Source organism: Erythrolamprus reginae, chromosome Z (genome assembly GCF_031021105.1).
Source record: "Erythrolamprus reginae isolate rEryReg1 chromosome Z, rEryReg1.hap1, whole genome shotgun sequence".
Classification (NCBI taxonomy): Eukaryota; Metazoa; Chordata; class Lepidosauria; order Squamata; family Dipsadidae; genus Erythrolamprus; species Erythrolamprus reginae.
Window position 1 is genome coordinate 144,347,765 of NC_091963.1, and position 16,606 is coordinate 144,364,370.

The window sequence follows — 16,606 nt, forward strand, 5'->3', positions numbered from 1 at the left end:
GTTTAGGCATGCACAGATCTGGGCCAGTATATTGCAGGGCAAAATGGAGGTTCAGAGGGACCACTTCCCCAATGCTCTGTTTAGGCCTGGATAGGCCTCTCCTTGCACATTGCAGGACAAAATGAAGTTTCATAGGGCCTATCAGATGCTCCATTTAAGTTTGCGTAGCCTCATCTGGCACATTGTAGGCCAAAATGGAGGTTCAGAAGGGCCATACCTCTAAGACTCCATTTAGGCCTGGGCAGGCCTTGCCCAGCACATTTCAAAATGGAGATTCAGAGGGGCCACCTTGCCGGCACTCTGTTTAGGCATGCACAGATCTGGGCCAGTATATTGCAGGGCAAAATGGAGGTTCAGAGGGGAGACATGGAGTCAGGAGAGAAGCTAGTCACAATCAGAATAAGAGAGGGCATGCCCTACACTTCACAACATGCACAGAAAGAAACTCAGCAAAGAACCTTGCTAACTCATCATGCAGTAAAAGGAGACAGTGGGAGATTTATATGTGCAAATTTTCAGGTGTGCAAGTCAATCTTCCAAGGTAAATCGGACTGAAAATGTGAGCAGTATTTTTTATTTTTTATTTTTTTTGTATGGCTACGTTAACAGAATCTTGTGCATCCGAATATACAAAACTCCCGCTGTCTGTTTTACAGGCTGAGAAGTTAGGAAAGTTTTGATTCTGAGTTTCTTTCTCAGATGTATGCTATGCAGTTGTGTGCTATGCCTTCCCTTATCTAATCATTCCAGTGTTCTATATCTTTGTGTGGTCAAGAAAATAAGGTTGGAGTCATGGTGGCGTGGCAGCACAATTTCTTTTCCTAGCTTGTGAATCTTTTTTGATCAAGGCTCCCACTCTCTATTGCAATCCAGGGGCAAGTAAGAAGCTGGAAAGAGAATTTCCGTTATCGGAATTTGCGTCTTTCGGGAGCAACGCTCCGTAAGTTGGAGTCTGCCCTCTTAGAGTTGACCCCACAAGACTTCCAGAACTCGTACGAATGGGAGAAATTTCAACTCTGGCTCCAGGAAGTCATGTTCGCAGAATGGTGGCTGGACCAATTCTCTCGAGACATCAAACGTCGATGGAAAAATCTGACGGTGTTCTGATTGTCCTTGGGGCAAGGGAAGTCTAATTTGGGGTAATGTGGTAAATTGTGCGTTTTTGCTGGACAATAAAGAACTGAGTGCTAAGGTGTGGTGGCAGGTTTTAGTTTAGTTTAGTTTAATCAGATTTGTATGCCGCCCCTCTCCGCAGACTCGGGGCGGCTCACAGCAACAGCAATACAAGACAAATCCAATATTAAATTAATTTTAAGGTGAGTTTGATTCTAGCGGTCTCCCTCTCCCCCTCTTTCTGCATAAGACATATTGTGAAGTCTTTAGAGCAGTGTTTCCCAACCTTAGCAACGTGAAGATATCTGGACTTCAACTCCCAGAATTCCCCAGCCAGCATTCGCTGACTGGGGAATTCTGGGAGTTGAAGTCCAAATATCTTCAAGTTGCCAAGGTTGAGAAACACTGCTTTAGAGAACCTAAGAGAGTGTAAAATATGGTTCAGCTGTGTTATCTGTTGAGTTGTATCCTGTGGAAAGAAGGGATGGAACTTGCTTCAGTAAAGTTCAATGATCGCTATCCCAAAGGTGTTTTTTCTCAAGAGGCAATTGGACTTTCTGTTTTGTCATTGAAGACATTTCACTTCTCATCGAAGAAGCTTCCTCAGCTCTGACTGGATTGCTATGATTATTCTGCTATTTTGATGAACTCAATGCTTGTCATTTTGACAAATCAACCAAACTCGTTTTGGTTGATGGTTTTTTTGGGGGATTTTGAAAGAAACTGTCTCCTCCTTTGAGGAGATAGTTTCATGTAATTCTCATCTTTGTTGTTGATTGGATAGTCACTTTGTTCAAGTTTCTTTCCAGAGGTCTGTGGCCATCCTGGTTCTAACATTTCATTTATAACAGAGAGCTTCTTTTCCCCAGCCAGGTTTCAGGTATGGCATCAGCCATGACCCCGGGGAAGGGGGGGGAGGAGTGGCTATTTTAGCCAAGGAGACGTTTTGCCTACGTAGATTCAATGCTTCCGAGATTGTGGGTTGTGAGTCCCTCCTGGTGAAGCTGGACTTAGGGGTTCAGGTGGGCTTGCTGCTCATGTACCTGCCTCCCAGTTGCATGTCAACAGCCCTGCCAATGCTGCTCAAGGAGGTAGCCAGGCTGGCGGTGGAGTTCCCCAGACTCATTGTCTTGGGGAATTTAATCTGCCATCACTCGGTGAATGCTCTGGGCTGGCACAGGAATTCATGGCCACCAAGACAGCCATGGACCTGACTCAAGTAGTGCAGGGTCTGACTCATGGGGGGGGGGGCACGCACCTGACATGATATTTCTCTTGGAGCAATTGAGTGATGGTCTGAGACTGAGTGGCTTAGATGTTTTGCCTTTGTCATGGTCAGACCATTTTCTACTATGGCTTAACTTCGAGGCTCCAATCCTCCCCTGCAGGGAGGTGGAACCAATTAGGTGGTTCCACCCCAGATGCCTGATGGACCCTGAGGGCTTTCAGAGGGCGCTTGGGGTTTTACCAGATTCACTCATACACAGTTTGGCAGAGTCTCTTGCCGTGGCCTGGAACAGAGGCTCTTGACCAGATTGTGCCATTGTGGACTCTCTGTGGCACCAAAACCCGGAGAGCTCCTTGGTTTACTCAGGAACTCCAGGTGTTGAAAGGCCAGAAGAGATGTCTGGAGAAGCACTGGAGGAAAAGTAAATCTGAGTCTGATAGAACACTTGTAAGAGCTCATATTAAGGCTTACAAAGTGGAGCTCAAGGTGGCAAGATGCACGTATCATGCTGCCTTGATTGCATCAGCGGAATCCCACCCAGCCACTCTGTTTAGTGTGACCTGCTCCCTTCTTAATCAGAGGGGGGTTTGGGAGCCCTTGCAGAGCAGTGTCGAGGGCATTAACTCATTTTTCGCTGATAAAGTTGCTCAGATTCGGACGGACCTTGACTCCAATTGGATCACAGTGTCGGCTGACAATGAGTCAGTCGAAGTGACTGGTGCCCATCCTTGTCCATCTGTCTGGGAGGAGTCTGACCTGGTGACACCTGATTAAGTGGACAAGGCCATTGGAGCTGTGGACAAGGCCATTGGAGCTGTGAGTTCCGCCACCTGTTTAGTGGATCCATGTCCCTCTTGGTTGGCAGAGAGGTGATGTGGAGCTGGGTCCAGGAGATTGTCAATGCTTCTCTGAGTGGGGGTCCTTCCTGGCTCCCTACAAGGAGGCACTTGTGTGTTCCCTGCTCAAGAAGCCTTCCCTGGACCCAGCCGTGCTTAACAACTGTCGTCCAGTCTCCAACTTTCCCTTTATGGGGAAGGTTGTCAAGAAGGTGGTGTCGCTCCAGATCCAGAGGTCCTTGGAAGAAGTCGATTATCTAGGCCCTCAGAAGTCAAGATTCAGGCCCAACTACAGCATGGAAACTGCTTTTGTTGCACTGATGGTTGATCTCTGGTGGGCCTGGGACAGAGGTTTGTCCTCTGTCCTGGTGCTTCTTGACCTCTCAGCGGCTTCCAATATTATCAACTATAGTATCCTTCTGTACCGGGTGGAGGGATGGGGAGTGGGAGGCATTGTTCTGCAGTGGTTCTCCTCCTACCTCTCTGGTCAGTCGCAGTCGGTGTTAGCAGGGGGGGCAGAGGTCGACCTCTAGGTCTCTCCCTTGTGGGGTGCCTCAGGGGTCAGTCCTCTCCCCCCTGCTATTCAATATCTACATGAAACAACTGGGTTAGATCATCCAAGGGCATGAGTGAGGTATCATCAGTACGCCGATGATACCCAGTTATACATCTCAAGCCCATGTCCAGTCAGTGAAGCAGTGGAAATGATGTGTTGGTGCCTGGAGGCTGTTAGGGTCTGGACGGGCGTCAACAGGCTCAAGCTCAACCCTGACAAGATGGAGTGGCTGTGGGTTTTGCCTCCCAAGGTCAATTCCATCTTTCCGTCCGTTACACTGGAGGGGAATTATTGACCCCCTCAGAGAGGGTTTGCAACTTGAGTGTCCTTCTCAATCCACAGCTAACATTAGAGCACCATCATTTGGCTGGGCCATGAGGGCGTTTGCCCAGGTTCACCTGGTGCACCAGTTGCACCTGGTGCACCAGTTGCAGCCCTCATGCCCTCATCACCTTGAAGTTTGACTACTGCAATGCTCTCTACTTGGGCTACCTTTGAAAAGTGTTCGGAAACTTCAGATCATGCAGAATGCGGCCGCATGAGCAATCATGGGGTTCCCCAGATATACCCATGTCTCATCAACACTCTGCAGCCTGCTTTGGCTGCCCATCAGTTTCTGGTCACAATTCAAAGTGTTGGTTATGACCTATAAAGCCCTACATGGCATTGAACTAGAATACCTTCAGGACAGCCTTCTGCCGCACGAATCCCAGCGACCAATTAGGTCCCACAGATTTGGCCTTCTCCAGGTCCCGTTGACTAAGCAATGCCATCTGTCGGGACCCAGGGGAAAAGCTTTCTCTGTGGCAGCCCCGACCCTCTGGAATCAACTCCCCCTGCAGCCAACCTTCATTTTATTTTCAGCATTTTTCTCCAGGCTTGGAACCACGCTGGAATTTTCTTCCAATTTGATCAATTGCAATGTCTTTCAGTCACATGATCTGAATTTACGGCTCCCCCACCACAAATTCCTGCAAAACTGCCCTTCGGGATAATGGGTGTTTGCTTAGTGACCATGGATTTGTTTAACAACAGTTAAACAAATGGTAATAAAATTTGGTTTGACTTAGTTTATGATCCTAATGCAGGAGTCCGCAAACTTGGCAGCTTTTAGACTTGTGGACTTCAACTCTCAGCTGGCTGGAGATTTCTGGGAGTTGAAGTCCACAAGCCTGCTGCCAAGTTTGAAAACCTCTGTCCTGCTGATTTCCAATTAAGCAATAATGGCTTCTATAAAGAAATCCTTGGGCTTTGCTACCATCTAGTGGTGACCAATACGTTTCCTTACTTCCTCCTTTATTACTACACTCTGACCTTCATGGTAAGCTCAGGTCCTTTATTTCGAAAGGAAATCCAGATTGTGGGCTCATGTTGGAACTTACCAACTATGTGTTAAATACATACAACATTTTATTTCATCTCTGCTCTTCACTGAGCTATAAAGAAAATAACTAAGGTTTCTGTTCTTTCCAAACATTATGAATTTCAGAATACATAAAGGCACGATCACATCTCCCATCATCTAGAAACTAACCAAGCAGTGATGGTCTACCAAAATTTTTACTAACACACTGTGGGCGTGGCTGATGCATTCTGTTTCAACATCTTTCAGTGCAAATTGGATGCTCTTGTATGGAGCTTCAAATTTTGCTACCAGTACTGCGTTCCTGACCACAGCCAACGTGGATTTGTCAAGAAAAAGTCATGACAAATCAACCTCATTTCATTCTTCAGCACTGTGACCAAATTAGTAGACCAGCAAAATGCAGTGGACGTGATATACCTCCGACTTCAACAAAGCATTTGACAAAGTAGATAGTAATCTACTTTGCAAGCTAGAAAAAAGTGGGATAGACAGCTACACAACTAGATGGCTCAACAATTGGCTAACCAACTGTACCTAGTGAGAAGTCCTCAATGGCTCTAAGTCCACATGGAGAGAAGTAAGCAGTAGGGTACCACAAGATTCTATCCTAGAACCAGTACCCTTTAATATCTTCATAAATGATCTAGATGAGGGAATAGTAGGAGAATTAATCAAATTTGCATATGATGCCAAGCTGGCATGAGTAGCAAACACCCCAGAGGACAGACTCAGAAACCAGAGGGACCTCAACAGACTCAAGCACTGGGCCCAAACCAATAAAGTGAATTACAATATGGAGGAAAGTAAAATCCTACACCTAGGCAAGAAAAATAAAAGATACACATACAAACTGAGTGAAACCACACTCAATAGCAGTGACTGTGAGAGGGATCTTGGAGTCTTGATAGACAGCCAATATGAGCCAATAGTGTTCAGCAGCGACCAAAAGGCCAACCATAGTCCTGCGCTGTATAAACAGAGGGATACAATCAAGGACCAGAGAGGTACTAGTACCACTCTATAAAGCCTTAGTCAGACCACACCTAGCGTACTGCATTCAGTTTTGGTCACCACAGTATAAAGAAGACATTGAAATTCTAGAGAAAGTGCAGAGGAGAGCAGCCAGGATGATAAAGGGTTTGGAAAATAAAACATACAAAGAGCAGCTGCAGGAACTGAGTTTGGCCAATCTGGTGAAGAGAAGGACCAGGGATGACATAATCGCAACATTCCAATACTTGAGCGGATGCCACAGAGAGGAGGAGGTCAGGCTGTTCTCTATGGCACCAGAAAGACAAACAAAGAATAAGGGATGGAAGCTGACCAAGGACAGATTCAACTTGGAATCAAGGAGAAACTTTCTGACAGTGAGAGTAATTAACCAGTGGAACAGCTTGCCAGCAGAGGTTGTGAGAGCCCGCACACTGGAGACTTTCAAAGGGAGATTGGACTACCAACTGTTTCAAATGGTTTAGGAAGTCCTGCTGGAGCAGCGGGTTGGACTAGATGACCTACACGATCCCTTCTAACACAAACAAACAAACAAACAAACAAACAAACAAACATCCTTCAAAAGGTCCTTGAGAGTCAAATAACCAGCTACAGAGTTTGTACCATGGCTACAGGGTCAGGTTCATAGAACTGTGTTGAAAGGAAGGAAGGAAGGAAAAAGAGAAAGAGAAAGAAATAAGAAAAAAGAAAAAAGAAGGAAGGAAAAGAAAGAGAGAAAGAGGGGAGAGGGAGGGGGAGGGAGAAAGAAAGAGAAAGAAAGAAAGAAAGAAAGAAAGAAAGAACAAAGCACAAAGAAATGAGTAAGTAAAGAGGGAAAAAAGGAGGAAGAAAGGAGTAGAAAAAAGGAAATTAAATAGATAGATAGATAGATAGATAGATAGATAGATAGAACAGAACTAGAAAGAACTGAAGGAAGGAAAAAAGAAAGGAAGTGAGAAAAAGAAAAGAAAAAAGAACAAAGGAAGAAAGGAGTAAGTAAAGATGGAAGAAAAGGAAGAAATGAGTGAGGAAGAATGGAAAGAAAAAGGAAGGGAGGGAGGAAGGAAGGAAGGAAGGAAGGGAGCGAGGGAGCGAGGGACGGGGGGAAATAAGGTTTCTATGATGTGATTGGGCATTGCTGCAGTCATCATTTTTGGATCTATCCCAGTATCCTATCACACTACTAGGTATGAAATCAGGATTCTGGATCATCAAGAATCGTGTGAACTAGGAAGCAGTTCAATGCAGCTGCCCAGAGTCCTTAAGGAGTTGGGCAGGATAGAAATTGAATTGATTAAATAAATTAAATAAATAAACTTCTCAATGGGTTGAGTTGGATGCTACTGATCTCATGGTCTCCCTGGTGGCCAGTTTCATGAGGTCACAATGCCATCATTCCACCACACCTCCTCAGCTGCAGTGGAGACTAGCAACCTGGCTTAAAAGAGGGGAGAAAAAGAGGGGAGAAGGCATCTCCTATCAAGGGGCGGAAAGCCCCCTGGAATGGGGAACTGGACCTCTGGAACAAAGTCCGAGGCAATGGAGGATGAAGAACTCAAACCAGAAGAGCAGACGAAGGTACCTCAAGCTCCAGGACGACTAAAGTTCTTCCGAAGAGGCCAATGGGCAGTGAGTATCACAGGGTAATGCTGAGAATTGGGGGGGGGGGGAGTTTATTTATTTCTTCATCTTTCGAGAAGAAAAACTGAACTTGAAGAAATAGGACCTCTTTAATAGAAAACTTGAAAAATGTCCCCTGTTCATTAATCTGCTCAATGAAGCTTTAGATGAAGATGATCAGAAGATGTCTTCTTCAATTTGATTCCATCTGGTTCTGCTAGGGGTTACCTCTAGCTCATGAGTCAGCAACCTGCAGTTCTGTAGCCGCATGTAGCTCTTTCGTCCCTCTGCTGCGGCTAACAGTCGCTCAAAATATGTGCCACAACCATCAACATGTGATTTTTGCTGGCACGTTATTTATTGAGCTTTTCAACCCCTGGTAGGTCAACCATGGATAAATCCAAGAAAAGAAAAGTTTCAGAAGAAAACAGAATCTTTAGTTCAACTACATATGCTCATTTTATGGATCCCAGTGTTTACTTTTCTGTTGAAAATGGGTCCACATGGCTCTTTGAGTGTTTAAGGTTGCCGACCCCTGCCCTAGCTAGTCACAAACCTTCTCTCCTCTAATAAGAATTAGAGAACATGGAAGTTGGATGGGATCTGCTAGCTCATCTAACTCAACCCTTTGCTTAATTCAAAACCAGTGATGGACTCCTATGGGTATGGTCAGGTACGCAGAACCGGTAGAAAAATTTTGATTTTTTCCCCCCTATTTTTCCCTTCTGGGCTCTGGGTATGTTTTTCATCTCACAGTACATGACGTTGAATGTGTATAATTTTAAAAGAGCTGTGCATGCATGTGTGTGTACATACACATACAGTTTATATAGTGGATAATGTATGAATTATTCACTATATAAACAAATTCATGGATGTCAAATTCATGGATGCCAACTGTATCGGTGGTTATTGAAATGATATGTCCATGTGCCACCTCTATGTTGGTTGAGGCAGGCAGGATTCCCTTGAGTACCATTTGTTGGGGGTCAAGAGAAAGGGAGCATTTTGCCTTCTCTTTCTGCTCAAGATCCCCATATACAATTGGTGGGCCACTGTGTGACACAGAATGCTAGACTCGATGGGCTTTGGCCTGGTTCAGCATGGCTCTTCTTATGCATGTATTTGTGGGCCTGTGTGCAATATGTATGTACACATATGGCATATATACATAGCATTAAATAATATATTTTGGTTGTTCGGTAATAATAAATAGATAGGGACATTGTATCTCTTTGAGGCAAGAAGAGGCCAGACACCCTAACCCTAACCCTGACCCAAATCCTTGATGTGAGTGATGTCGCATTGGCCACCTTTAAGCCAGTCACGTGACCTTAATCACATGATCACCAAGCCACTCCCACCTGGTCCAGGGCTAGCAAGCCACACCCACAAAATAAGCCATGCCTACAATGTGATAGTAAATTTTTTTGCAGCCCTTCACTGTTCAAAACTCTACTAATCCAACCCTGACCAGCCATCCCACCACTGGAAATCTCTTTCAAGAAAGAGTCCACCACAACTGTAGGGAAAGGTGCTTATAACGTTTTGCATTCCTACACTATCCAGTGTTCTTTGGAATAGAGGCAATCCAAACACATAATTACTAAGGGGCGCTAAAGGAAACTGAAGTAAATGTTTCCTGTTGTTATGCCTTACTCAAAATTTTCCTTTCTAGTAGGCTATCATTTTATAGTTCCTTCCTTTTCCTTGCACAAGTTGGAAGAGAGGTTCAAGGAAGGCCAGGCCACCATCACATTATTCTTCCTCTTCTATCTCCTCCTCTTCCTCCCCTCCCTCCTTCTCCTTTATGTTCTGTTCCCCCATCCTCACCTTCTGCAAGAATCTTAAGATTCACTTATATCACCAGGCTTGGGGTGATAAGATCTTGGCCCCCTGGCTGATAAATATTATGTATGTTCTGCCGGGCTCTCTAGTAGAATCCTCCCAAAAATTCACAGGTACAAATTTCAGACACACACACGTTTGAAAATTCAAAACAATGTTCTTTATAATGAAAATTCACTTAAACCAAGCCCTCTTTTGGTATAGCAAAGGGCACTCATCTCCAAACAAACTGGTAATTTGTACAAGTCCCTTATCAGTTCTGTGGTACTTAGCTTGCAGCTGTGAGGCAATTCACAGTCCTCCTTCTTGCAAAAAGTGAAACACACTTTGCTCTGGTTTAGTTTCAAAGCGGGGAAAAATCAGCACACAAAAAGTCAAAGTCAGTAAAGCAGTCACGAAACACAACGATCAGATAATCCTCCACAATGGCCAAACCCACAGGCTGCTATTTATAGCAGCCTCACTAATTACCACAGCCCCACCCAACCACAGGTGGCCTCATTTTCTTTGATAATAATCTCTCAGTTGTTGCCTATGCATCGCTCTCCACATGCGTGGCTGTATCATTAATTCTTGTTCTGAATCCAAGGAGGAGCTAGATAATTGATCTCCTTCTGAGCTGTCTGCCACACTCTCCTCCTCCCTGTCACTCATGTCTTCTTGGTCAGAGGAGCCTTCATCATCAGATTCCACCGGGGGCAAAACAGGCCTGCAGCATGTGGATGTCTCCCCCACATCCACAGTCCTTGGGGCAGGAGCAGGGCCAGAGCTAACCACAACAATGTATAGCTGAGGTCTGAATGAGTACAATTAATTTTTAATATATTGGGGATTTTAGGTTAGTTATCAAGCTTAATTAATTGGATTTAGCCATTTTAATTTATTGTTTTTTATTATATGTTGTAAGCTCCGAGTCCTTGGAGAAGGGTGGTATATAAATCAAATGAATGAATGAATGAATGAATGAATGAATAAATATGTATTAAGTATTACTATGTATTTGTTATATTTATTTGCCACCCCTCCCTCTTCTTCCTCCTTCTCCTCCTTCCCCTCTGCCTGCCCCTTCTCTTCCTCCATGTCCTGCACCCCCATTTCCCCATCTCCTTCTCCATCTCCAATAATAATAATAATAATAATAATAATAATAATAATAATAATAATAATAATAATAAATTAGATTTGTATGCCCCCCCTCTCCGAGGACTTGGGGTGACTCACAACAACAGTACAACATGTACAAATCTAATATTTAAAAAAATTTAAAACCCTCATTATAAAAGGAAAAACAATCACACAACCTAACAATCCATACCTAAAACCATAGTAGCTAGGGGTATATTAATTTCCCTTTCTTCTGCTCTTTGTCCCATCCTTCTCCTCCTTCTTTCCCCCTCCCCCGCCTCCTCTTCCTCCCTTCTTTGGCATCCATGTCCTCCTTCTCTTCTCTTCCCCTCCTCTTCCCTCCCCACTCCTCCTCTTTCTCCTCCATCTCTCTAAGATCTTCTGGATCTGGTGCTAGAATAGGAAGAAATATGCACTACAAATGGAACTGCCCCAAAACACACAATATGGGATCATAGAATAGAATAGAACAGAACAGAATAGAATAGAATTTTGTTCACCAAATATGATTGGACACACAAGGAATTTCTCTTGGTGCACATGCTCTCAGAGTACATAAAAGAAAATATAAACTCATCAAGAATCATAAGATAAACACTTAATGATAGTCCAGGTACAAATAAGCAATCAAATCATATTAGGAACCGTCACTATGAATCGCAAGGATGCAAGCAACGAAGTTATAGTCACACAGTCATTAGTGGGAGGAAATGGATTATGGGATTATGGGATTGATGACATGGTTAATAGTACTCCAGACTTAGTAAATAGTTTGACAGTGTTGGGGAATTCTTTGTTTAGCAGAGTGATGGTGTTCAGGAAAAAAAATGGTTCTTTTGTCTAGGTTTTTTTTACAGATTTTGAAAAGATCTGGAAGATTTTTGAGATTTCCTTAAGAAATAGTGCTATGTTCTTCAACTTCCATTGAAACACCAAGCTAACCCTCCCCCATTCAAACTGAAATTAAAACTCACCCAATATGATATTAACAAGTGGGATGCTCAATCAGTTGGACACCAAAATGGGGTTCTTTCTTTCTGTCTTTGTGTTCCAGTCCAAAGAGATGCCCCTTACCTCCAAGGAGATACTATACCAAGGTTTGGACCCCATTCCAAAGGAGGCAACTTCAACTTGGGGATGGAGAGGAGCAAGGCTACGTCGGGCTGCCCAGAGATCTTGTCCACCTTTGTCTTCTTGGACAATGTGGATTTCTGGAGACGGAGGAGAACGGGAAGAAAACCACCGTTACCATCGCCTAATGGAAACTCTGGTTTCATCCATGGTGGCAGAAGAAGACCTACCTCCTCCTACATGGTACGTGGTTCCAAGGGACTATCACAGAGGTCCTCCTCCCCCTCCCCCTCTTCCATATGTGGCTGACGGTGAGATCAGGGAACCAGGAAACACTCTACCCTACCTCAGCCTCAACCAAGCAGAATAAAATGAAACACCTGACAAGCACATCTCCATTGGTGTCGTTCAATATTTTCTCATTCGGCTCAAGTATGCAACTGAGGAATGGGCTGTTGTCCTGAGAAGTGTCTACTTTGACATTGAGAAATCTGCTCAATGCAATTGATTGGTTACAGCTCAACCAACCTTCTGCCCAGCCAAAGATCTTTGTGGTCCAGATGTTGCTGAATGACACTGGAAACATGGAGGCTGATTGGAAAGATGGTTTATTGATGAAGTGGAACTGCATGGTTTTGCGATTCTGGTGCAGCTGTCCAAAATAGAATTGAGAGTGGGGTGTTTTTTATAGTTTCTTTGGGCTTTGCATTTGATCTTCCTGTTCCTGTGCAAGAACATGTATTCTATTGGCTGTTGTAAGGGTTATGTAGGGGTTCTAGCTGCCTGAATAGGTTGTCTGAACTCTTAGGTTTGGTTGAAGTTTGGACTGCTGAGATTATGCAAAGAAGAGGCTTGTGTGCTGAAAGAATGTTGGGCAAATCCTATTAAAGCTTAATGGCTTTTTTCTGGGTTGCATCTTGGGTGAGGGTATTTCCTTATGAATAGAGCTATCTATCTCTTTATCTGACATCTGCAGTAGGCTATTAAGAAACGGCGGAGGCTTCTTTCTCCCTCTAAAAAAATGTATCTCCATTTCTTTTCCAGGGAAATATAATATTTTGCCTTTTCAATAATCCAACACCCTGCATAAATAATCTAGGTCTTGTCTATGGAGATCCTCAATCATCCAGGTCATGGTGACCCTTGGTGGTGCAGTGGTTAGAGTGCAGTTAGTTCTGCTGAACATCGGCTGCCAGCAGTTGCCAGCAGTTTGGCAGATCAAATCTCAGTAGGCTCAAGGTTGACTCAGCCTTCCATTCTTCCAAGATCGGTAGAATGAGGACCCAGATTGTTAGGGACAATATGCTTACTCTCTGTAAGCCGCTTGTAGAGGACTTTTAAAGTACTGTGAAGAGATATATAAGTCTAAATGCTATTTATTTGTTTGTTTGTTTGTTTATTTGATTTTTTTATGCCACCTTTCTCCTTATACTCAAGGCGGCTTACAACATGTTAACAATAGCACTTTTTAACAGAGCCAGCATATTGCCCCCACAATCTGGATCCTCATTTTACCCACCTTGAAGGATGGAAGGCTGAGTCAAACCTTAAGCCGGTGATGAGATTTGAACCGCTGACCTACAGATCTACAGTCAGCTTCAGTGGCCTGCAGTACAGCACTCTACCTGCTGTGCCACCCCGGCTCTATATGGTTATGAGTTGATGTCAAATTGGTTCAAAGGAGTGTAAAAGAGAAATTGGTTATAAAATGGAATTTTAATACCATTGGAGGGGTTGGGACTAAATTTAGAAACTATTCATGGAAGACATGTATCTTACTAAAACTTTAAGACAGCAGCAGGATTGGGCTACTCCCCGGATGGGGGAAAATGTAGTGACTCCAAACCAGAGCACCCACTTTGCACTGAAAGATGTTGAAATAAAATGCATAAGCCATAGCCACAGTGTGGTAGTAAAAATTTTGGTAGCCGTGTAGATTTATTCTTGGAATAAGTAGACTTTGAGGAACGAGTGAGTACAACAGTTTCATTCCAGCAAAGTACAATACAGTAATATTTTGGTTTCTAGGTACTATTGTTTCTAATTGGATCCCTAGGGTGATGGGTTGTATTCTCCCATTGAAGTAGACCCAATGGAGTTTTTAAAAAATGATTTTTTTTAAAGTGCAGAATAAAACCATCCTTTTATAGTAATAATTGGACAGAGAGAAATGGAAATATTTCTTTCTTGTACAGTTAATATAAACATTTTTTAAATGCTGACTGAAAAGTTGTTAGAGTCATATTTTAAATAATCATATCTATCTGTCTATCCATTCATCTATATATCCATCCATTCATCCATGTACCCATCTTTCCATCCTCTGTTTTAATAGCTTGACACTTCTGTCATCTATCTCTTTCCCTATTTTTCTCTATTTCAGATACTTTTCACGTATACAATCCTATTTATCTCAATAGGAACAACCATGCACTATGTTGCTTTTGTTTCTTAAAAAGTTACAAAAAACTGATTAGCAAGGCAATTTACAAGCAACAACTGCAATACATGTATTTATTTTTAGTTTGTCATAACGTATCATGGAGAACTGGCTTTTGATGTCACCATTCTGACTATTTGGGCTGTATTTCCATTGTCAGATGTTTTGAGAAGGTAATGTGAAACTAATTGTTTATACTTCCCATATCCTGGGGAATGAAATCTTTTTGAACTCAGTGCAGCATTGTGATGAAGGGATAAAGAAAAGAAAACACCAGGTCACCATATGAAGAGGAGGAAGACGATCTTGTCACCATTGAAAAGTCTCAGAAGCTGACAAAGTAAATGTGTTTGGATAATTTTTTTTGTACCTTTAAATGATTTATTTTGTTTATTTTTCAAGCAGGTATAAAGTAACAGAGAAAAGTATAAACATGTTTATTAATACATGAAATGGATGCAAATAAATGGGGACATTAGGACAGGGATAGTAGGCACAATAGTAAAGTGAAATGGTTTATTTATTTGTTTGTTTGTTTGTATGCCTCCCCTCTCTATGGACTCAGGGTGGCTCATGGTGTGTGGGAAGGGAGGAAGGGAGGAAGGAAGGAAGGGAGGAGGAAGGAAGTATTGAATAGAATGGTTTTATGACTATATGGGAAATGTTGCTTATCTACACAGAGATGCTTGGGGTATATAGCTGTAAGAAGGATGGAAGGAGGGAATGGAGGGAGGGAAGGGAGGGAGGGAGGGAGCACGGTGGACTTTTAAAAGCTAAATTATGAAACATGTATGTTTCAATTTTATTTTAGGGCAATAGAAAAACTGGGGTCTACTTTACATTCATCACATTTAATTTCAACATGAGACATAACTTAAATCCTGATGTGAGTGAACCTAAACGTAACCATTTTAAATAAAGCTTTAGCTAACCACAAGGTTGTCTGTTAAATTGGCTGTTGTCTGTTAGGATTTTATTTTATCGTTTATTAAAGGAGAGAGAAGCATAAATATATATATTTTTTAAAAAATCAGAAATTACTGTAGCATTGTTTTAAAATATAAATCTACCTGCAAGAACCACTGTGCAATTTTTATATATGTGCAGAAGAGAAGAGAAAAGCAACCCTCACTCACAATATTTTTGTGGTTGGGTTTCCACAGGACAATCAGCTCTGGGTTTAACAAGCCACAATTCCTGGGTTTAGACAAGTTAATTTCTTCAGTGGAGAGGAATGAGACTAATGGAATGGGACAACGATAGAAGCATTTGAATGTCAAATAACAAGGTGTAGGTTGCCATCGTTTCAACATGCCTGTTACCTGGAAGTAAAAGTCTCTTTTGTGGAAGTCAAGTCTCCCCCCACCCTTTCCCCCCCTTTGTAAAATTAGAAATGGGAAATCACACCAGTTATCAAGAATTCATCCTCTTGGGCTTTCTGATTGGGCGTAAAGCAGAGATATTCTTGGCAATCATACTGATGGTGGTATATACATCAACAATATTTGGTAACTTGACTATTCTGGCCATTATCCTTACCGGCAGTTGTCTCCATACACCAATGTATTTCTTCCTTGGAAACCTCTCTGTCCTAGACCTTTTTTTTTCAACTGTAACTGCTCCCTGTTTGTTGAGGAATCTCCTCTCTGGAATCAAGACCATCTCCTTTGCTAGCTGCATGGCCCAATCCTATTTCTACTTCTTCCTAGGCACAGTGGAATACTTCCTCTTGACCTGTATGTCCTATGACCGCTATGTGGCCGTCTGTAACCCATTACATTATCCCCTGATCATGAATGACTGTTTTTGCATCCAAATGGTAGTGGCTTGTTGGTTACTTGCGTTTGCCTTTGTCCTCTATCCAACCATCATGATCACCAGGTTCTCCTATTGTCACTCCAATGTTATCGATCACTTCTTCTGTGACAGTGAACCTCTACTGAAATTATCTTGTACCGATACCAGCTCAATACAAATCATCCTCTTTGTGTTATCATCCCTTGTCATTCTTTGTTCTTTGAGCCTGACACTGGTCTCTTATATTTACATTGTCACTGCTATTTTGGTTATCCCCACTGACTCTGGGAGGAAGAAGGCCTTCAACACCTGTGCGTCTCATCTGACTTTGTTCACAATGGCTTCAAGTGTCTCCATCTTACTCTATGTGATCCCATCTAAGCCGTCGGTTTTGGGGGCTCGTAAAATTCCGGCATTACTCAGCAGCATAATTAACCCATTCCTGAGTCCTTTTGTGTACACCCTGAGGAATGATCTGGTGAAGAAAATTCTGCAAAAGCTCTTTGATCGGGCTCAAACCTTCACGGTTCAGAAGTTGGAGAAATTCTTCGTAATTGTGGCCAGGTTTGTAGGGAAGGCCAGAATTTAAAACAGTGGAATCCTACTCTTTCCCCCC

At 42.9% G+C, this 16,606-nt stretch overlaps 1 protein-coding gene across 1 annotated transcript; it reads left to right on the forward strand.

Moving 5' to 3' along the window:
- Nucleotides 1-15,586: 15,586 nt before the first annotated feature.
- LOC139154350 (olfactory receptor 6J1-like) lies at nt 15,587-16,579 on the forward strand. Its single transcript, XM_070728821.1, has one exon. The coding sequence runs from the start codon at nt 15,587-15,589 to the stop codon at nt 16,577-16,579; it is 993 nt and encodes a 330-aa protein (XP_070584922.1).
- Nucleotides 16,580-16,606: the final 27 nt, after the last annotated feature.

Coding starts and splice junctions, on each gene's coding strand:
- LOC139154350 (XM_070728821.1), top strand. CDS start 15,587: ATGGGAAATCACACCAGTTATCAAGAATTCATCCTCTTGGGCTTTCTG.